The sequence below is a fragment of the Cheilinus undulatus genome, linkage group 18, assembly GCF_018320785.1.
Source record: "Cheilinus undulatus linkage group 18, ASM1832078v1, whole genome shotgun sequence".
NCBI lineage: Eukaryota > Metazoa > Chordata > Actinopteri > Labriformes > Labridae > Cheilinus > Cheilinus undulatus.
The window spans coordinates 27,135,384-27,157,890 of NC_054882.1; the positions used below are offsets into that span (position 1 = coordinate 27,135,384).

General features: G+C 39.7%; 1 protein-coding gene across 1 annotated transcript; it reads right to left on the bottom strand.

Annotated features, from left to right (window-relative positions):
* Positions 1 to 2,275: 2,275 nt before the first annotated feature.
* On the bottom strand, positions 2,276 to 22,232 carry LOC121526464 (intraflagellar transport protein 43 homolog A). Its single transcript, XM_041813074.1, has 9 exons — positions 22,132 to 22,232; positions 20,787 to 20,888; positions 15,097 to 15,167; positions 10,897 to 10,932; positions 10,122 to 10,168; positions 4,097 to 4,169; positions 3,246 to 3,321; positions 3,049 to 3,111; positions 2,276 to 2,796 (listed from the first exon to the last, which is right to left on the bottom strand). The coding sequence occupies exons 1-9, from the start codon at positions 22,168 to 22,170 to the stop codon at positions 2,686 to 2,688; spliced, it is 618 nt and encodes a 205-aa protein (XP_041669008.1). The 5' UTR covers positions 22,171 to 22,232; the 3' UTR covers positions 2,276 to 2,685.
* Positions 22,233 to 22,507: the final 275 nt, after the last annotated feature.

A 22,507-nucleotide genomic window follows, 5' to 3' on the forward strand; every position in this document is an offset into this window, starting at 1 on the left:
ATCCCCTCATGGTCGGTTCATGGCACCTGACTGATGCAGCGATGGCCTGGTCAGAGACAAGGAACTCGTGACAGGCACGCCGCCGCGGCTGAAATGAACTGCTCTTAATACTCCTTGAGCTTTAGCGTGTCTGTCCTCACCCCTCACTCTGTGTCTGCGGGGCCCCGCCATTGGGCCCCAGCTATCTCCACATCTCCCCATTTTCTTTAATTACACCTCAGCATATTGCTTTTTGGGCCATATGGAAGGCAGATATTGAGACCAGATAAGATGTATAAACTTCTGTCAGCACCACAGCATATTAGCTAGAGCTGGAAGCACATTATCTTTATCCTATCCTTCCAATTAGCGCCAAATATCAAAATACATTAAGAGGCCTGTCGACGAAGAGTAGGAAAAACTATATTAATGATACTTTCATCCCTTTTTTAATAAAACTCTAATACTTCCTTGCCTTTGTTTTCTTTGCCACAGAATGGAAAGTAATTTCCACCAGGGGATGTAATAAAAACAGATAAATTACGCATTTAGACCCAACTAGCTTTGCCTAGCCAGTCCAAACTGGTCTTGAATCTTTACAGGGAGCACTCAGTGACAAACTTGAAAATAAACACAAGTTTAAAGTTATTTTCTGACATAAATTCTGATACTTGTACACCATATGGCTGCATAAGTCCCATCAAATCAAAGGATTTCAAACATTCTGTCCTCACTGGAACATTGTGAGTGAAATATGGGATTATTGGCGTATGCTTTGGGGTAATGTGGGTTTTTACAGCGGATATAGCTCTGTTATTTTAATAGAAAAATGACAAGGAAAAACAAATTACACCTCAAGAAGCCTGTATCTTTTGATCTGATATACACAACACAAGCGTGGCCTCAGACTCCGCTCACATCCCAGTGACTCCATGTTCATCTGAAAGCTATCGCCATAACCAAAAAGCTCTCCAAGAACACAACTGTCTTTCCCACTATGTATATATTGTAGGTGCTTTGACATGATTGAATCCACTGCACCCAGAGAGGTCAGTGAAGCCTTGCTGCAGCATCAGGATGTACTGTATACACTAAGAGACATGAAGGGAATAAAGGAGAGGATGAGGCGGTGGAGAGGTCACTTTGAGAAGCTGGATGTGAGCGCATGCCAAAACAGCTTCTCTGGATCTCTCTCTCCTCCTCTAATCCCTTCTCTGATCCACCGATGCTCAGGCCAATCATTTGAGGCGGCCCGCAACCCGTGATCGCTGGGCCCTAATCTGAGCCCTCGGCCCGTCCGCAGTCCACCTCAGACAGCACCGGCTGACTGCCAGCAGAGGAGTGGCAGGCTTAGGCTTCTCCAGAGAGACAGCTAGAGGTTGTCTCTACATGGATGGGCACTTCGCGGCTCAGCGGGGGAGGGAGGAAGGGGCAACATAGCAGCTGCTCGGGGCATATGGGCAGAATTCATTAAGTCTGGCTAAATAAGCCAATTGTGGAGGCGGTAAAAAGTGTGCGTTTGTATGTCTGATGGAGAAACAAACAAGAGATCACTCACAGCGTTTGAGCTCAAATATTCTACCACACACAATTATTCTGAGGACAAATACGCCATGTGATAGCTTTGTCCTGAGATACTACATTTAATGAAGTTGACTCAAGGCCCAACATCTGAAAAAACCTTGATCTATTTGTGATGGGCAGTGATTGAGCTGTTAGATGCATAGATTATGTGTCCTTGAGGACTTTTTGCTGTGCATCCCCAAATGTCATGAGACTGCTCTCTGCCTCAGAAATAAACCTAATCACTATCTGTAAATGTTACAGCTGTTTCCCTAATGGACCTGGCCGGGCTTTGGAGGCCTCCATTTATATTCGCACACATGAACTGAGGAGAAAACGGAATGCTGATACAGCGACCAGCATGAGTTGAGGCCACAGTGTACAACACATTTCATAAATTACATCAAGCTCTGTGCAGATGCGTCAGATACAATGTTGATTTAAATTCAGACTGAAGAACACATCCTGTAACGTGGCCTGTTATCAGCTCTATATTCAGGATTTTCACATTGTTGTGAGGAATCTGTGTAACTTTTAAGAGCACAAACCTGACACAGCTTCTGCCTTGTTCCAGACTTAAATCCATTCCATTTTATCCAGTAAAAGGTATAATGTATGCTAATCCCCCAGGTGTCAATAGGAACTCTGTTCAATGCATTTGAGATAATAGAGAAGAAGGGGTTGCTCCTATCGAAGACCTGGAAGATAAAGTCAATGGCACAGTCAATAACAATAAGGTTGTAGGCTTTAATGAGGAATGTTAATTTGAACACAATCAACTGGATTTCAGCTTAGCTGATTATCAACCTTGGACTTGCATGAGGCTGTTGATAATGCTGGTGGTACAGGGAGGGCATTTTTTTTATCTGTGACAGCTTCTCTCAAACAAAATCACTTTGCCTTTTGGCTGTTGAAGTTCAAAACTAACAAACAACAGTTTCCAAAAACCTACACAAATACAGTTACTGCTCACTACATAGTGATCTTTATTTAGAAAATACAAGAAACACTTCACAAAATATAAACTCTGGATAACAAACAGTAATTGAAGCTACTACAATCAAAGTCAATGGCCGTTATGTTTAATGGACATTCACCTAGTTCCCACATGAGCCCTTTAAAGTCCCAGTTCAAACCTCCTTCTCATGTTACAGCCAACCCAGCCTGCTCCTCACTCTCTCCTTGATCCCATTCCATCAGCAGCTCTGAGGACACCTCTGTAAACAGATGATCCCAGTCCCAGTGCACATCATCCTGCAGAGCAAAAGAGACACAGAAGAGGGGGAGAGAAGAAGAATTAAAGAGACAGAGGGAGACAACCCAAGAAAAGAGAGCACGGGGAACAGAGGGAAGAGAATGGGGAAGGAGAACAGAGGGTGTTAATGTACACATCATAAATCTTGATTACCTGGGAGACAGAGTGGCAACCTCCCTTGGTGCTCTAGAAACAGCTGGACAGGTCTTCTCCGGGTGCTCACAAGCTATATTTACTAAAAACTCACTCACCTCTTTCACCTCCTGCTCCGGTGCTAAAACCTTGGTGAGGAGCTTCAAGTCGATCTCTCCGTCCTGAGGGAAGATCACAGAGAAATTCACTTAGTTTGCATACAGAGGTGATGCTGGCTGCAAAATTAAATGGACCACCTTGACAAGTAAACATGCAAGTGTATGAAAGTGATGTAGCATGAATGCCCTTAACTCACCAGAGTTTGAAATGCAGAATAATATTTCAGATCGTTGTCTAGATCTCTGTATGTCATAACCCGATTCACCTGGACCCTAAAAGGAAGACACAAAGTAAGAAAATATTTAAATCAGGAATCCACAAAGAAGTCCCAGCCTGACAGCAGTAGCTTGACCCTCCATGCAAACCAAGACAAAAAGTAGCTTTGCAAAAGTTTGAGCAAAATCAAGATCCAAGACTTGAAGCAAAGACCACAGAGAACAGGAGATGGTTGCCAACTGGTAAACGCTTCAAATTGAAACCCAGCTGCTTATCTGTGGGTTAGAATTAAGTGGAGGGGGGGCTCTCAAAGTGGCCGGGGCCTAGCAGTGCATGCCAGTCCTACTTACTGCACATTACACGCTACATTGCCCCTGCAATGAGTTCAATGTGGATATTATCTTGCACAGAGAGCAAGCCCCAGCCTAATAACCTCCACCGCTGTCATAGCCTTGCTACATATTCGACACATGTCGGCGTGTCTCTCACTGCCCTGTAAATCAAAGGGCCCCGGTTACACAGGACCCTGTAACAGAGCTGCATAAATCACACCCAACTGTTATTTCTCCATTTTAGCCCGATAAAGCAAGACACTCTGCAACGGCACCAGTGGAGGACAGGTAGGTATCAAAGTCATGGGGGCAGGCTACTGATCAGTGTCCTGTGCACGGACAGAGGTTAACTGTCATACAAGGGTCTGGGGATATGCTTTGTGTGTGTGTGTGTGTGTGTGTGGGTGTGTGTGTGTGTGTGTGTGTGTGTGTGTGTGGGTGTGGGGGGGGTGAATTAGTGATAAGAGTGAAGTTGAGTTAACAGTGCTCAGTACTGTACATTGGTGGTGCTGCAATTTGCATGGTGAGATCCTCTTCCTGCACTTCATCAAGATCTGGAATGACTGGAATATCTGAGAAAAAACAGAGAGAACATTATTACAAGAATGATTGGATTACTTAAGAAAAAGTATAACAATTTGAAATGTCTGATTAGCTGCCAAATGACAGCATCATTTATGAAAAATAGATTAAATCCCCTGTGTTTTTGTATGAGTGTGTCACCATGTCTGTGTGGCACTTCTTCCCTCCCTCTCTTTAGCTACATCCTCATAAGAGCTGCCCTGTCACAATAGCCATGCGGCCATGAATATTCAGGAGGCGAGGCGGCAGCTCTTCCCGCTGTGAGAGGGGCGCTGGCCAGGGGCTCCCCATAAAGCACCCCCTGCTACCTTAGCATTTGGGCCCTGTCAGCACCGCCCACCCCCAGGACCCGCGGTGGCCGGTAGGCCGACCTCCATGTCCACTCTGCCACTCCGACTGGGGCAGCATCCAGCCATGTGCAAGAGTATTTGCTTGCGGGCCCATCTGTGTGGGGTCGGAAGTCACAGTGCGGCCTGGCAGGGGCTGTGGTGCCAGGAGCCGCCAACCCGCTGCTCAAACAGTGGGAACCCGCTTTAATTGGCAAAACGCAACAGGACAGAGGATGGCTCCTCTCCCAAGAAGGACAGGGCAAACTTTCACAGCAATTTTCAGATGGACATTTGTTGGAGCAGGAAAGAAGAGCAGCATAACAAGCTTCAGGGGAAGAATTGATAAAAATAAGCTGATTAAGATAAAATCATTAAAGACTGATTAAAATGACTTTAATTACAAATACACTGTTGTGTGATGAAATTTCATCATCAGATATGATAGTAGCTAGATAAAACAATGTAGGGCCCAACAATCACAGAGGAAGAGAATTATTAAAATTTGATCAAAAGTTGACTTTACATGCTTCTCTTTGGATGTGATATTGCATTCTTGAGCAACATTTACTGTTTGTAAAGCAAACTGTGACTTCTTATTAACTCTACAGCTGAGTGTTGGCAGTAGAAGAGAGAGAGAGAGGGAGACAGACATATATGGAGGGAAAAGAGAGAGCTGGACTGCATGAAGAGAGGTGTCAGTAATCTCTAACCACAGTACCGCACCCTGAGGGGAAAGTCAATAGAAGAGCTAAATAGAGGTGACGAGATGGAAGTCTGAATCTGATGGGAGGAAATATCTTGGCATCTATGTCTCCATTCCTTCAAAATTACTCCTGGAAATAAAATGGACTTAAGAAAGCACTGCGCAATGAATTTCAGTTCTTAATAAAAGTTAAAGACCTTTGAGAAAAAAACCTACATTTCTCAGGTGGACAAAGAAATTCTGACCGTTCAAAAGCTAACCCATCAACTTTGAGTAGATAACAAAAGCTCAGTCTCCGTTGATAACTTATTTCTTTCTCTTTTTTAATTAAACCAAATTAAAAATGCCATGCTCGTTTAGCCGCTGACAAGATTCATCTGTGTTTCTGATATCCAAATAAATGCAGGCGCGGGTATTTCATATTCATGAGGCCCCGGTGACACTTTGTCCTCTCATTTACAAAGCACAGCGTTCAGCAGAATTCGTCCCCCCTGGACCCCCAATCAAATTTAATGGTCTTAGTGCAATGACATCAAAAAGCCTTGCCGTCCAGCTCTTTGCAAACAGCTTCTCGGTTTGTCTATCCATCCACTCGCAGCCTTTTTTCATTCCAGCCAGTAATACACTATTAACACGTTGCATGAGAGTTTAATGTGAAGCTCAGAGGCAGATGTTGTCTATATGCAAAGTCTATTATTTAGAGAAAAAAAGGAACAGCATTTTTAAATGAGCTTTAAATTCAACCCATTACTTGAGGTCAAGTGGGTCATCAAAGCAGCTGAAAACAAGAGTGTGTTTTCTTCTGACGCAGAGGGTCAGAAGAAAACACACACCGTCTCCGCACACGCTGACTTCCCTCCCTCGGCTGGACGTACATCAAGGTGGCTTTTGTGTGGCAGTGAGAAGGCCATGTGTATTCTTATTACACAGCCGTGTCCTGCTTCCTCGCTGAAGCATGTAAATATCAAAAGGGGATAATTTGCTGGGGGTGTGGACACTCCCGGCAGGCATACGCCAGTAAATGGCTTTGGGGAACAGGGCATCTCTCAGCATCACTTCTATAATCTGCACAGGGGTCCGGTCAAATGATAACCTTAGCACAGACTCCATTTGAGAGGCTTGTGGTATAATATTCAAAACATCAGCAGCTATAGAATAAGACATGGAACACATGAGTGTGTTTGTGATACTGGTGCTATTTTAAGTGAGCAGCAGGCAGCAGTGGGGGCAGCTGATGGGAAGATGGGAGCAGGGGGACTGGGTGAGCCCCTCTCTCTTTTTCTCTCTCTCTGTGCTTGTAGCCAGTGGACATAGGGGATAAGGGTAGGGGACATAATCAAGATCGCAGGGGCTATCTCACTAACCCTCAGCACTGTAATTTCCACTGCCCCTGCCTTGGGCTCTGTATTAAGAGGTCTCCCTCCACAGAGTAATAATCTTTCCGGCAGCATTAACTACGAGGGGGACCAAACCTCTGGACTCTTCTTTCAACTGGACATTTGAGCCAGTGCATGCTGCAGTGACAGGCAGCATGTGTGTATGTGGGTAAACATAAATATAACAAAGACACCAACATACATGAAATGGATTCAACAGGACATTAAATGGTGCAATTCCCTGTCATTGTCCTTTATCAATAGATCTGATTTCATATAAAAGCCATTAAATACAATGATACATTTCTATGCTGTTTTCCCAGTGTCAAAAGAAAGCAATGGCAATGCAGAGTTTCACTGCAACTGTTGCAGGCAAACTGCAATTTAACAGAAAATTGTAGCAACAGCTCTAGATAATAAGCAGTATACAGTAAGTATGTTGAGGTGTAGCACAATTTTGGTTAAGAAGATTAATAACAGGTTTTGATTTGTAAAAACTGATTATACTGAATATGATCTTAATAAGAGTAACCTGTGGAATTCTACAAGGTTCAGTTTTGGGATTTAAGCTATTCATACTTTATATGAACGATATTTGTACAGTAACTGACACATTAAAATTTCAAATTTTTGAGGATGACACAAATTATTTTTGCTCTGGAGGGAACATTTAGAAACTGTTGAAAACAGAAGAAATTGTATTGATTATGTTAAGTAAATGGTTTGTTTTAAGTAAGCTATCATTAAAGTTCCTTTAAAGTGATAAAAAAAAATCTTTATTCTAGGTTATACAGGACAACTGTGTTATGAACCACCAGGACAAATTTAAGTTATGAAAAACATCTCTAAGTTTATAAAATTAAGCTTCAAGATCATGAAAAATTAGGCAGTAAAATCTTCTCCGGGATGTTGTGGGCGTGTTGGTTGAATGAACTGAGGCCACACCCACTCATAAGAAATACAATCATCTTAAATAAAAAAAAAAAAATCACTTCTGATCAGGGCGCAGCTGCCTGAGAGAGTGACAGAAGTTGGTCATTAAATTTACTGTTTTCTGGCGCAAATCTTTCCATTATGCTTTCTTTTAATGACCCGTAGGCCACTGTGGCTGATAGATTTGGGAAATTTACCTCACAATGAACAAATCACGGCATATAGCTGGCTGTTAACTTTCAATGAAGGCAGTTACATCAGCTAATATCAGACTGTGCTGAGATGAACTTCTCGGTGATTTTATCTCATTGTAGTGTTAGAGGGGCGGGGTTATTCCCCATCAAGACTGGTGATGTCATGGGCTCCTCAAATAAAACCAAGCCAGGAAAGAGGAGAACAAGTTTTTACTGGTCTAAATCAAAAAATCAGTCACACATAGATCTCAATGTTTCCACATGTTTACAGCAACCTTATCCCAACATATCTCGTGTGTTAAGACAAAAAGTTTGGATTACTGTTTACAGGGACTTTAAATAAAATTAAAACAAAATGCATGTTTTTTGGTGGTAAAAGGGCTGACACTGATGTAAAACTGAATTTAAGCAATGTTGAAATTGACAGTTTATGAAACTAAGTTTTTGGGAGTGATTATATTTGACAAACTTTGCTGGAAGCCACACATAGAACATGTAAAATGAAAATTATCCAAGTCTATTTCTATTCTTTATAAAAAAAGGGGGAAAAAAAGGGATTTACCGCATAAAAACTACCTTCATATACCTTACTGCTCACTTATAACGCCTTATATGACATACTGTGTTGAATTTGGGGAAATACAAATAAAACTAATTTAGATCCAATAATCAGCCGAACTGCAGAAAAGAACAATTGGGATACTACATAAAGTTGAATACTGTGAATCTACCAATCACTTTTTAATAGGGTCATCGATATTCAAATTTATGGACATTGAATGTTCAAAAACACTAGAAATTAGGTTTCATGTGCCAAAGAACATTCCAGTTTGTATTAAAAAAATATTCAAAATAAGAAAGGAAATTTCAAGGGGATTGCTCATGTTTGAAACTTATGAAGTGAGAACAAATAATTAAAATTGATGAGAGCCAGTTTGGAGAGTGAAGTTATGGGACAGACTTATTGATGAACTGAAAATGTGTTCTTCACTGTCAGTATTCAAAAAGACTTTAAAATGAAAAAAAAAAAAAATCAAAGGTTACGATGTGAATTGAAACTCAATAAAAATTGATTTTAAACCATCATATATTTCGTTTTTCATTATATTGCTGATTTTCTGGGTTAATCAGTGGATGGTTCAGGATAGGCCAAAATAAGCCACTGGCTTAAGGCAATTCCTTTTTGGTTACTGACTGACAAAGTTTATGTTAAATTATCTATTTGATGCTTCTTTTGGTGAACGTGTATGCAACCGAAATTTAAAAAAAAAAAAAAAAAAAATTCATTTAAAAAAAGTTGGGTGATCATTTTTATTTTAGTTCTTAATTAGGACGTTGACATATGTAAAGGCTATCAATTTATAATTTCAAGGACATTACTAAATTCTCCATATATGGAAAAAAAAAACAAGAAAAAACTAAATGAATCAAACAGAAAACTGCATTAACAAATGCACAGGTTAAATTTATGACAATCAGACCTTTAAAAGCATATGTATTTAAATAACCTTTAAAAAACTGTAAAAGTACTAAAACTATACTTCTTCAAGTTCTACTTTAGGCCTTAACATAATTAATTACATTTGGAAAAATAGTAAAATTGTTTATCTATTGCATTGCTGCAGCTTCATTTTGAGTTACATACTGTAATTATTATCAAATTTCTATAACTTTTCTATTTTTAACCCCGAACCTTTCTGATTTTAACACAACAGATATTTCTGAGCCGTTATGATACACTGATCAAAGTTGACTATTTTAGTATTTATTAATTCATCAAAGACTGAATTATTCAACACTACCTGAGGTAGTGTTGCGTAAAAGTCTTTCAGTGTTGTGAATGAGCTTTTTATTCCTTTCAACCACCCATACTGAGGCAGTTTGACCCTATTTCCCCAGCTGCCTGCTGCTGCAAAATAGAACAATTATTCTAGGCAGCGTTTAGCTGAAATTTCCCCCCTCAGTCCTGACATTGTTTGTGGTGTGTAGAGTCAGGGCCCTCAGGTGACTCAGTTAACGCTAGATCTGTATTCAACAGCACCTGCTCCGCTCCCTGTGTGTGTATGTGTGCTTGACTAACTGTAATGCTTTGGGTGGTGAACTAAAATCATATTGCTCCATCAGCTATAGATCTAGCCTTAATTAATTAGTATATTCAATCACCATTTTTATTAATAAAAATGCTTTGTTCTATGATGTCACAGACTGGTCAAAGGCAGAGCTCTTACACATGAATCCATGCGAGGTTCAAGGAGAAATATGGTGTGGGCATCAGTGAAAAGCGATGATCTGACTGCCTGCTTATCTGCTCTACTTCTACAGGATGAATGTGCTGGGGAGGCACCCGAGGGCTCCTCTCTGCCCGTGAGGTGAGACACAGAGTGGGGGATAGTCAGGGTGCTCTTACCTCCTTCATCATCTGATCCCTGGGGTGTTTGTGGTCGAAGGCGGCGGCTGTAGAAACAGGAAGTGAGAGAAGATGAATTATTTAATGCCCTCAAAATGTAGCTCTATGATGAGGTCATCATAAAGGGTGAGTTTGTGGCTTTGCCTTGATAATTTGCTTCTATTTTGTCTTTTTGATACTTTGGACACTTTTACAGTCTGACTGGACTTCTGAACAGTAAACTCTGACAGAGCAGTGAAACACTGCTGGGCTGTCTGGCTGTTCAGCCTTGCAGCTTTAGACAAGATCACCTCAAAATAAATAAAAACAGCTGGAGCAGCAGACTGTGTAAGTATTACTAAGACAAGACAGCTGTGACAGAAGCACAAGATAAGGGGTTTTTCTGCAGAGGAACAACTTTCCCACAATGGTCATGACTGTGATGATGAGTAAAAAACAGACAACTGCGTCCTCTACCTGCCTCTCCTCATGATGTCTATTCTATTCACAGAGTGATGTGAGGGAGGGTGAGGGGGGGGAAACTGGAATAACAGGAAAACTTGGCTCCCAACAGCAATAAAAGTGATGACAACTCAGTCATGCTGTTTTTTTTTAATCATGTTAAGTGATTGTTCTTGGAAGGCAAGGATTAGCTGCAACCAAGGACAATGTAAAAGCACGGAACTGCTGCAAAATGAATGAATATTAAAATTGACCTATTTCTTATCCAAAGACACAAAAATGTAACTGGCATCATATTCAGATAACAAGAAGATGTGAGGGAGAATGAACTTACTCTTCCAGGTCTTCAGCTGTAGGTCTTCTTGAGGATCTGTAAAGCAGTAGAAATAAAGTTAAACATCCAAAAGTAAAGATCAGATTGTTTTTATTCTTTTAGAAATACATGAACAACAGAACTTAGTTTTATATAATATATAAATGGTACACTTCAGTATTCCTGGCACGGACCACTTTTGATGACTACATCCTTCCCCTCTGTATCTAATGATAGTCATTCTGCTACATCACACACAGTGGGCCCTACACTGGTCGTGTCTTCACTCTCCTCTCTGTTGTCTCAGCCTCATCTCCTGCTGGATTGTGCAGCTATTTTCAGACTTTTCTCATTTACACAGCTCAGCTTGAACAGATCATGCCAGAGACCCAAAATACTGTGTTTTAACACTTTTCTGTCTCATCACAGTATTTTTAGCATACAGGGTCTGTTTTAAGAAAGGGAACAATCACACTGACAGAAAAGCAAAGAAAATGGATTACCTCATTATTAAGTATTTATCAAAATCAATAACCATATAACCAAAGCAGATTCAACTTTACACTGTTTCTGTGTTACAAGTGTATAAATTGTACAGACTATTTTTCAGGATGGTTGAGGAGTGCCCCCTACTGGTTTTAAAATTTTGAGATCCACCATTTCAAGACTCATTTTTATTTAACCTCCTAAGACCTGAGCTTGTGCTTGGAATGAATTTTTAGTTTCTCCCTCTTGTTTGTGATCAGTAGGACCTGATAAGTTTAAAAGCTTAACCCAATCATTGAACAGGAAGTAGTTAAGACCAAACTGATGTCCACAAATCTCCTGACGGTCCTGCCTCTACAGAAAATACAGACCTGGATTGGTTTTAGAGCAGATGTTTAGGCTGAGTGTTGTTGTGGGTCTTCAGTCAGTCAGAAATGGTGTCAGAGAGGGATGGGGCGGTCATTTTAAAGATGGACCTCAAGGACTGGTAAAGGCCAAACATCAATATTCACACTGAGGGTTCTGAATTTATTTGAAGGTTTTCCCTTACAAAATCCACACAAGTTCACTAAAATTTCAAGGAAGTTACCTAAAACCTCTGTGAAATTTCTTAAAGGTGCAGTGTGTAAAAAAATGGGAATATCAGCAACATCTCACAGTCAATTCTAGATTGTGACACTCATTTCTCTGGTGGAAACTGCAGCAACCAGTGGTATTAAAATATATATGTAAGTATCTGTTATTCTAAGATGACCTGGAAGAGTAAGTTCTAAGATGGCGGTGTCCATGGAGGGACACAAATACAAATCACCTGAATGAAAAAAAAAATGTACTCAGGTGATTCAACACTAATTTAGATGGATCTACTTACAAATTTCATGTTTATTTTGACCAAGTTTGTTCCATTAAATGCTACTAGGCTAAATATAACACTATGTACCTTTAAACATATTTCTAAAATATCCCAGAAAACTTTCCATAAATGTTTCAGCGAAATTTTTTCAAAAAGCCTAAACATTCCAATAAATATTTCCCTCAAATGTCCATGTAAATTCCTGGAAATTTTTGAGCAAATTCCTTTTACTTATGAAATTCCCAAAAATTAACACACATTCCACCCAAATTCTATGAAGAAATTGGGAACTCCCCGACATTCAAAAAAATCCCATAAAATTACATGAAATTTCTCCAAGAAATTACCAATACATTTACCAGATATATTTTAAAATTAGGGCTGTCAAAAGATTAAAATCCACTACGATTAATCTCTGAATTTCTGTAGTTATTTGCAATTAATCACACCTTTTTAATTGCCTTTCAAAATGCCACTATTTTGCATTTAAAACTGTTTACTTTTCATTTTGGATTTTTCTTGTGTCTTAAACTACAGGTAACTGAACTCCTGTTTGGGTACAGACCTAGCCTACTTTTAGAGGTAGATCAAAGATTTAAACATGGACTTAACCACAGAAAAAGGAACTTGCTATGAACTTAAAATGAAAGAAAAGATCAGTTAAAAGGTGCATATGACTTCTGACTTATCCACTGAGCTGTCTGTGAATTTTTTAAAGTAAAATGACATATACAGGAGCAGTGGTACAGCTGACATGCCTAAAACAAAGTGTGTTGAAAATATTAATGTGCTAATTGTGTACCTTAATTAATTTCAATTAACTCAATTAATCTTGGAAGCCATACTAAAAATTTAAAAAAATCCAATTAATTCAAAACAAATTCAAAAATATTAAATTTAAAGCAAATATCCCTTAAACTTCCAATGAAACACTCCAAAATATATATAAAAAAACCCCTCAAATTTCCAGGAAAATAATTGAAAGAAAAAAAAAAAAAAAAAAAATTCCACAACTAATTCCCCCAACACTTCAAGCAAATTACCTAAACTTCAGTGGAAATTCTGGACAATTAAAGTTTCCTTATTTTTTCCCCATTTTCTTTTTTAAAAAACTTTGTATTTATAGCTTTGAAAAGAGAGGCAAGAACATCAGAGAAAATTACATTTCAGAATGTCATAAGAAAGAATACTTTGCATTAGATGTGTGCAAAGAAAAGGAAAACTACGCTCTACAATTCACTGTACACATTTGTGCATAAATAACGTGTCCATATGGACTTAAATCCCCTTTCTCTGTTAAAATAGGTACTGAGCATTTTGCTACTTAGTTTATAAAATCTGTCTGCAAAGTAATGTTATTGTTGTTAGTGCTTTAATTTTGATTCAGACCTTCAAGCTGAAAGGATGACCAAATCATGAGAGTAAACTGTGTTTTACTCAGACAGTAAAAGTCATCCTCTCATAAAGAAAACATGCTCAAAATCCATAGAGGTGTGCAATTTTTAGTATAAAGGTAAACGTGATAACTCATTTAATTCCCACTGCTGTTAATGTAAATACCTTCAGATATTTAGGTTAAGATGTATTTGTTATTTGCATCTGAAAAGGCAGATTTTTCTTGATTGATCATTCCTCTTCAAGGGAAGAACAGAATGACACAGAAAACAATAAACTGACCATTCCTGTTTAGTCTGTATCAGTAAAGCTGTCTGAGTGTAGACAAATGGCCTAAAAGGTGCAAGAGTCCAACCAGGCAGGGCAGAGAGGAGCAGAGTGAGGCTACCTGCCTGCCCTTGGACTGTGTCCTGTCTGTGGGGGCGGGCGGTGGCGACACTTAAGACACATTACAGACCCCTTGATTAAGACTCATGTAAGGCAAAGCGATAGACATGGTAAAACTGTCTGGAAAAAGTTGTTAGGGATAAAATATATTGTGACAACCTGGTTTCAAAGGTTCATCAATAAACTGACAGATCATTTAGTGTCAATTAGAAGTGATAGATCGACAAATCCCGGGATTTCTGCGCTGGGATTAGTGGGAGGAGGGCGGCGGTGATTGAGCATGAGGGGTGACATTGAAGGGAAAAGTCCTTGCCGGTTCCAGGGGGGACCATTACTTACTTTGTTTCAGAGAGGATCAATGCGCGTGCAAACCCCTTTTACACCTCCTGTATTTCAATCGCCTTCAGACCGGGAATCAAGCTGCTTTGCAAAAAAAGCAGAGAAGCGACAAGCTGACCTTCTGTGAGAAAGGAAAGATCTATTGAGTTTGCTGTTTTCCCTGCTTGCACTAACGGTGCAGTAAACTACGCAAATAAGCACAATTGACTCAGCCTGTTCACTTCAATGAATCTGCTATGCTGTCACCTCCACTGAGATAGAGAAAAAGAAGTGGCAGGTGGAAGAGGAGAAAAACAAGGGGACTTCCACAGTGCAATGTAATCTTATGCTCCTGTTCAGTTTTTAAACTTAAATGCAGCAGGAAGCTTTAAGCAAACACTTTCCATCTGTTCCAAATATTTCATAAATTCCTTATGTTGTGCTCCCCATGTAAAGAGCAGACTGCAGTAGTAAGGGGTGATTAAGTGGCTTGAACCCCTGTGATGAAGTGGCAAGCTGACTAACAGTGCCCTCCTGTGGCTGATGCATTAACCATGTCAATTACCGCCTTGCTCACAGATGAAGACGAATGGAGAGTTGCCTGCTCGGACAGGCTCCCTCTAACCTTGTTGATTCACAGCCCGAGTGCCAAATATGCACTGATAAATAAGCTCATTCAACAGCATGAGAGTTCATTAATAACACATAACCCGGGACTGCAGCCTGCAGTGGCCGCCTTCAGCGCAGCCACAGGAGACGAAGGAAAAGGTGAAGATACGTACTTGGCAGAACCGGACCCAGAGCTTTCTTCCGCCCAGCCGCCCTGGCGCCGGGTCGGTTTTGGAGGAGGGGCCTGAAAAAGGAAGAGAAAACTTTCAATGCAAATAGATACACTGACTATTGACTCACTCACACAGAACACACACAAGTCAGATTTGCAAGCATTTAAGTGTTATTGGCTTAAATCTAATAGCTAAAAAAAAGTTTAAATCAACCATTAGGGGAACCCCTGCCTTAAACAAAAGAATAAGGAATTCTAAAAAGAAAAAAGCACTGAAGGGTCCTAGCACCTCGGCTGTGTCAGGATGTGTGGCAACCGCGGGAGTGTGGGAATAAGCAACCCATTCTGTGTGCTGCAGCAGAGCACAGAAGGCATGTCAATCCTCCTAGGACTGTTATTTATCATGTAAAATGAGACAAAACATACTGTATGTTAAAGATGCTTTCCTGCAGTTGGTGGCACATTAGCAAAGAATGTAATACACATACAAATACACATTTGAATATACAGACGGGCAGATCATCATCATATGAGATTTGATGCGAATCAGAAGTTTCATTAAAGATACAGTGACTTCCTGTGAAATGCCAAGATAACAAATTGCTTGCCAATAAAGAAATGGCCCAATCGTGATACTTCCTGTTGCCAGTAGGGGTGCAAAATCAAAACAATGAAAGTAACCTTCGAATGTGTAGAGGGGCAGACTTCAATCCAACTTGTAAATTTTCAGGCAATTAGATGTTTGAAATGAGAGTTGCACATACTTCCTGTCAAATTGGCAAGATATTGAAATGCTCACCATCGACAGTGTGACATTCTTCAATAAAACATATCTGTGTTGTGGCAAACTATTGAGACATTTCTTTTAAAATCAGAACTCAGTAGGTTAAGCCTAATAAGAGGAATGAAGATATAACCCATTTGTGCCACTTCCTTTTGCCATTGGGGGGTGCTATGATGAGATGTTTGCATGTGTGTTCAGTGTGGTAACATTGTTTTGAGGAGAAGATCACAGAATGTTGTCTACTAAAGTTACAATATTTTGCACCATCAAAAATGCCTTATTTTGAAATAGAGATGAAGCTTGTGGACTTCCTGTTTAGATTTGGGCATGGGTACAGGTTGTTGTTGTTGTTGTTGTTGTTGATGTTTTGTATGTCTTATGATGACTCGTATGCAGACAAAAAAATCTTAAGCCTAGGCTAGATGGTGTGTGGGGGATGAATATTTCAAGGGAAAGTTCAAAAGATCAGAGGCAGAAATGATCCATTGCCAGAAAGGGGCATTGTGGCAAAGTAATGACATTGATGCATGAATGTATTCAGGATCAATGTGTGATCTTCCCTGTGAAGTTTGGTGATGATTGACATGCACATTTAAGAGTTATATGGCATTATTAGTTGTTTTCACTGCAAAAAATGTAGTTTAAGTTTGGGCTCTGGTCACTGCTCTGCCCTATTGTAAAAACTAACAGTTTGCACAACTTCAGCAAACAGCAGAAAAATTCTGGAATCAATCGGATGATATCCCTTGGACTGGTTTGTTAAAATATGAAACTTGTGAATCACCAAAAAATGCCCAGATTTGACCTTTAGCTGTTTGTAGTGCACTTCCTTTACATTTTGGAGAATGGCTTTTTTTGTCCTATCATGATACATATGTGTACCAATTTTGTATGTAGCTCTTACCCAGTCCCCCACCTCAGGCTTGGTGAGGTAGGACTCTCCTGATTCAACCAAAATACCAAAATTTCCAGTGGGGGACAATTTTCTGTACTGTTTAATGAGGTTTTAAGCATGTTAAAGTCCCCAAATTTTTCTGACAGAAAAAGGATGAATACAGATACAATAGGGTCCTTGCTGGTCAAGGTTGGTGCTAGGGCCCCAAACAGGCAGACCATTAAAGAGCAAAAAGAGATCAAGTGAGTTTTGTTGTCCTGTAAAAGGTACTGGAGGACATTTTAACCAAAGTTTGACCCTGATCCTGTACTCAAGTCGAATATCCAACCTTTCAAAAATCTCCTGAACAATAAACAATATGGCTGGTATATGCAGCACAGTCTTCTATATGCACTCTATTGTTTTGTTTATTATCCTTTTCAATACTATCCATTTCCCTTCAGCAGAACATATGGAGCAGAGTGTGGGAACTACCAGGGCCCATAAGTCTGACCCCAAAATAGATCCCGAGGAAAAAACGACCCTCTCCCTCTCATTCTTTGATTCTGAAAATAGTAAACCGAGTATGCATCTCGATCCTGAGACCGGGACCCTGAGAGCAGCACTTCAATGAATTGAATTCCTCGAGGCACACAAGGGTGGGCACTAGACAAATGAATTAGGGGGGTAAAAAAGGCACAACATTTCTCATTACTAAATTGGGTCTGCAGAGGACAAAGTGCTCGTGAAGAATTTCTTTCGTTTATGATGGAAGAGGAAATAATCTTTCATGGCTGGTTCCTTCAGCAAAGCCATTTATAAATCTGAATGTCACCATTAAGCAGGGCAGAGGGAGGGGGAGTCACTCTGCTCCGCTCTATATTACCATTAATCGAGAGAGCTGAGGCTGGACTAGCTCCCTCAACTTTGTGTAATTAGTAGCTGCCTCTTTATTAAGAACAAAGATGATTACAATAATTGAGACAATTGAGTCGTTTCCAGAAACATTACAAAAATTCCTTCAAGTGATGTGAAATCCCTCTTTCTGACATAGGAGACAAGATAATACAGTTGAGTGTCTTTGAGTGTTATAAATTTTTCTTCTGACAGTTATTTCATTCTACAAAACCGTAGAGGACCATAAGTGTCCTGAGAAACAAAATACATTTGAGTGCCCGCTTCTTCATGACCAAATATGAACTTCACAATTGTAGTAAAGTAGTTATGGTTGTTATTGTAATTAGCCTAGCCTCTTGGTTTCTAATTTAGGATTCCCTGATGGTCTCTAGGGCAAAAGAACTTTTGGTGGCCCAACCCTTTGAGCCCATAAAAGCGATGAGTCTTTGTTTAAAAGGATGTTAGGAATGTGACCAATCAGTTGGGTATTTTAGGCCAAAGAGGCCAGGGTTGATAAACGAAGACTGCAAATAAACCCACCCAGTCGCACGACACTCTGGAAAAATGTATTGCATGTGCACTGTAGGTCAGAGAGGGCGCGAGAATACTGGTTCATACATTGGGGAAGTTGGCCTAATTTGGGAAGATAAGCCTAAAGCAAAAGAATTGCTGGCATTTTTTCCTTCAGGAATGCTGGATCATTTATAGTTTGTCAATCAAGGATATGGGACCGATTCCATAAATGATGAAGATAGTGAAGCGCAACTATTTGTTTTATTTCAACCATCCCCTCAAATCTGACCTTGCTCATACATATTGTGCACTAAACTCAGAATTTAGCAACAAATTTAGCAACAATAACTCTTTAAAGAGACAGGGATCACTGAGAAAACTTCATGACAACATCTCTGCAAGGACTTGAAATGATTCCTGCCACAAAAGGCAACAGAAGATTTTTTTAAATGTTGTTGTTGATGACATCATGGGGATTCCAGTGATGTGTTATTTTTAATCTACGCTGTAGATCTACAGGATTGACAGTGCCTTGCAAGGGTATTAACCCCTCTGGATGTTTTACTCGTGCACTGATTTATGAAATCAGTACATTCAACATATTTTGCCCTTTTTGACCAAAAACTAAGAAAAAAACTCTTTAATGTCAAATGGAAAACAGATTTCTACAAATTTATGTCAACTGAATTAAATTATGTAATATAAAATAAGTGACTGCATAAGTATTCACCCCCTTCAGGTCAGTATTTAGTAGATGCACCTTTGGTTGCAATCACAGCACAGAGTGTGTGTGGATAGGTCTTAATCAGGCTTGCACATCACTGCTTGGCCGCGTCCAAATGGATTTGAAGCACTTTGTGGCACGTACGAATGTTGTTTCCTCTTGTCTAGATCTTTGCTTGTGTTGTACTTACTCTCAAATGTATGTCGCTTTGGATAAAAGCGTCTGCTAAATGACATTGTAACATTGTAACACATCTGGACACTACAGTTTTACTCCATTATTGTTCACAAAACTGCTCAAGCTCTGTCAGGTTGAACAGAGATCAGGTGTGAAGAGCTCTTTTCAAGTCCAGCCACAAATCCTCTACGGGGTCTGGTCTTTGACTCGACCACTCCAGAACATTCACCTTGTTGTCTTTAAACAATTTCTGTGTAGCTTTCCATGTAGGCTTCAGGTTATTGTTTCCGTGGAAAATAAATTTTACCCCAAGCCACAGTTCTTTTGCGGACTGAACAAGATTCTCCTCCAGGATTTTCCCATATTTTGCCACATTCACTTTACCCTTTACCCTACCTTTCCAAGCTTTCCAGGGCCAGCTGCCAAGAAGCTTCTCAACAGTATGATGCTGCCACCACCATACTTCACAGTGGGGCCAGTGTGTTTGTGGTAATGTGCAATTTTTGGTGTCCGCCAAACTTGCCAGATGGACAAAAAGTACCATTTTGGTCTCATCAGACCAAGGAATTTTCTTCCACTTGACTATGGAGTCTCCCAAATACCCTTTGGCTAACTCTATTTGAGATTTAATGTGAGTCTTCTTCAACAGTGACTCTCCTATAAAGCTCAAAGATGTCTTGGTAACTTCTCTCACTGGTCTCTTCTTTACACATGTGCCATATTCCTTCCAGTTTTTAATGATGGATTTAACTGAATGCCGGGGATGTTCAGTGCCTTGGAAACATTTTTTATCCATCCCCTGACAAGTACTTTTCTTTATCTTTTTCCCTCAGTTGCTTGGAGTGTCCTTTTGTCTTCATGGTGTAACAGTGGCCAGGAATACTAATTAACCAGTAACTGGACGGTGGAGGTGTCTTTATACTGCAATCCCATATTCACTGTACTCAGGTGATCCCCATTTCACTAATTGTGAGACTACTAGCATTAATTGGCTGGACCTCTGTATAATTTGGTCAGTCACTTTAAAAGGGGTGAATATTTATGCAATCACTTATTTTACCTTACATTTTTGTTTGACATTACTTTGTTCTGTTATCTTGATTGATTAAAAAATCAACAATAGGTGAAAACATCCAAGGGAGTGAATGCTTATAGGTGCTGTATAAGTACTGCAGTGCTATGTGGCTGCATATTTAAAAGAGTCGTAGTATTTCAAATAAGTAACACTTCAAAACATCCAATGCAAACACATCAGATCCCGTGCACACAGGACAATACTGAAGAGCATTCTTGGGCAAAGAATGACTATCTATACTGTAAGGTCCACTGAAGTGCTATGAAATGTTACCTAAAGGCTCTGTTTGTAATCAGTCCATCAAAACTTACTGCCATGTGTTTCCAGATGGTTTTAAACTGTGTGTTGCAATGTATCAGCTGTAGAATCTATGCAGGCCTGGATATAAGATTCAACCAGGCAAACTACAGCCAAAAAAGCAGCAGGTGTAAAAAGAGGCCTTTTTATCAAATTAAGACTAGTGTAAAGCTGATGTCTTGAGCATTAGCAGCAGAAGCCATGCAAAGTCACCATAGTCTCTTTTCATGCTACATACCTCGTTGTCATCCTGTGATTCATGTATGAGACAAAACCACAACGCATACTGATGACACTTGTTGTGAGGAGAAATTTTACCATGCAACTAAGTTATTGTTATGACCACATACTTCTGCTAATGCAGTTGAGGCTGAGGACTTCCTTGAATAACGAGAATCTTCAAATGATGATTGGTCAGCGGCCAGGCGGGCTCTTCGCCCGGACTTTGCGACCTAAGAAAAAGGCAGAAATTTGAAATGGAAAATAGATTTTGATATCAAAAAATCAGATACCAGCAATTCCAACAACTACCGAGGACTTTCCTTTGACTGTGCCAAATTATTGGGGTTGAAGAGTAACTAATTACGTTCTCAAATGACTATCATTGAGTAGTTTTTTGGGTTCTGTACTTTTTTGAGCACATTTTGAAGTCAGTACTTTTACTTTTACTTAAGTAAGTTTAAACCAGAATAACTGTACTTTTACTTGAGTACAATACTCGTTTACTTTTTTCCACCTCTGTTGACTAAACAGTAGCACATAGTGAGAGAATGATTCCACATCATATCATCAAACAGCTGGTTGGACACAGCAAAAAATGTTGTTGATATCTCAGTTTTAAACATTTAAGAGTTGATGTTAACTTCCAGTGTGTAATTTTAACTTCATTCTGAGTGAAATAGTTGTCAGTGTTGGAGTTATTTGGCAGTGTTGATCCACCACTCTGTAAAGAGTCAACTAATCTAAGCACACAGAAAACTATCCCTGTTGTCCTCAACAGACCTACCATTTACACTCATTCTGAAATATAAAAATGTGATCAGGACTGTTGTTACTATCACAGAACATCTCAAAAAGTATTTTTTCTATCAACTATGAGTTTTTGGGCTTTTTAAAAGTCATCCACATGTTCTAATTTTGACTTTATTGCAAATATTTTAGCACAATTTGGGACGAATGGACCCTAGAACTTTTCCAACCAGCTATTATAAGCGTACAGAATAAGTCTGAGCAAGTAAGCTAAGATAATTAGCTTCTGAAAGAGACCTGCCATGGTAGCATTAAACTGTAAGTGAATCAGATAATGGATGTTGTAAGTGTAAGGAAGTCGAAAGGCTAAACCTATTTCTTCCTGTCTAACAATTATTAAATGAAAACACTGACATGTTAAGGAGTATCAACTTAAAACATTAATTAACAAAACAATATACTCAAAAACGTTTCTACTTTTGCTCGAATTAGAGAAATCACACTGTCCGTTTTGCCAATTATAGGTAGGTTATACAGCTAATTTACCTAGGCTATGCAATGCTAAAAACAGACCGTTAGGTTAGCTCAATAGCTTAGCAGCTAGCAATAGCAGCGCTTCGTCGGACTAACAACTTCATTTTCTGAGCTCAAACAATTATGTAACCGGTTGTTTGTATTGCATTGCATCAAATATAACATGATATAAAAACTGAACCAGTGGCTCACGTTTTTCGTCGCCCCAGCATCTCCGAAGTTATCGTCCATTTCTCTCGTCCTAGCTAACGTGCTAGTAGAAGGGAAGCGTCTTCCTGAATCATAAAGCGTCACATAGCAACGCTCTCCATGGTGAAGCCAATCAGAGGGACTGTGCGTCGAAATCAGCCACTCTGATACACAACGGCAGTACAACTACCGATAAACATCAAGTTTATATAATAAACGGACTGTAACCTCACTGGTATTGGGTATATTGATAGGATTAAATGTGATATATACCGTTCATTCATGCAATTTTGTTACGTTGCAGCCTGATGCTAAAGTCGTTTAAATTAATTTCCCCTCATCAAGCTTCACTCATCATGACAAGTTGATGAGAATTTGA

Excerpts from the sequence above, each read along its gene's own strand:
- LOC121526464 (XM_041813074.1), bottom strand. The coding sequence starts at position 22,170 with ATGGACGATAACTTCGGAGATGCTGGGGCGACGAAAAAC. Across the intron at positions 20,889-22,131 it reads ATGCTGGGGCGACGAAAAAC|GTCGCAAAGTCCGGGCGAAG; the intron begins GTGAGCCACTGG and ends CCTTTTTCTTAG. Across the intron at positions 10,169-10,896 it reads ACAGCTGAAGACCTGGAAGA|CCGCCGCCTTCGACCACAAA; the intron begins GTAAGTTCATTC and ends CTGTTTCTACAG.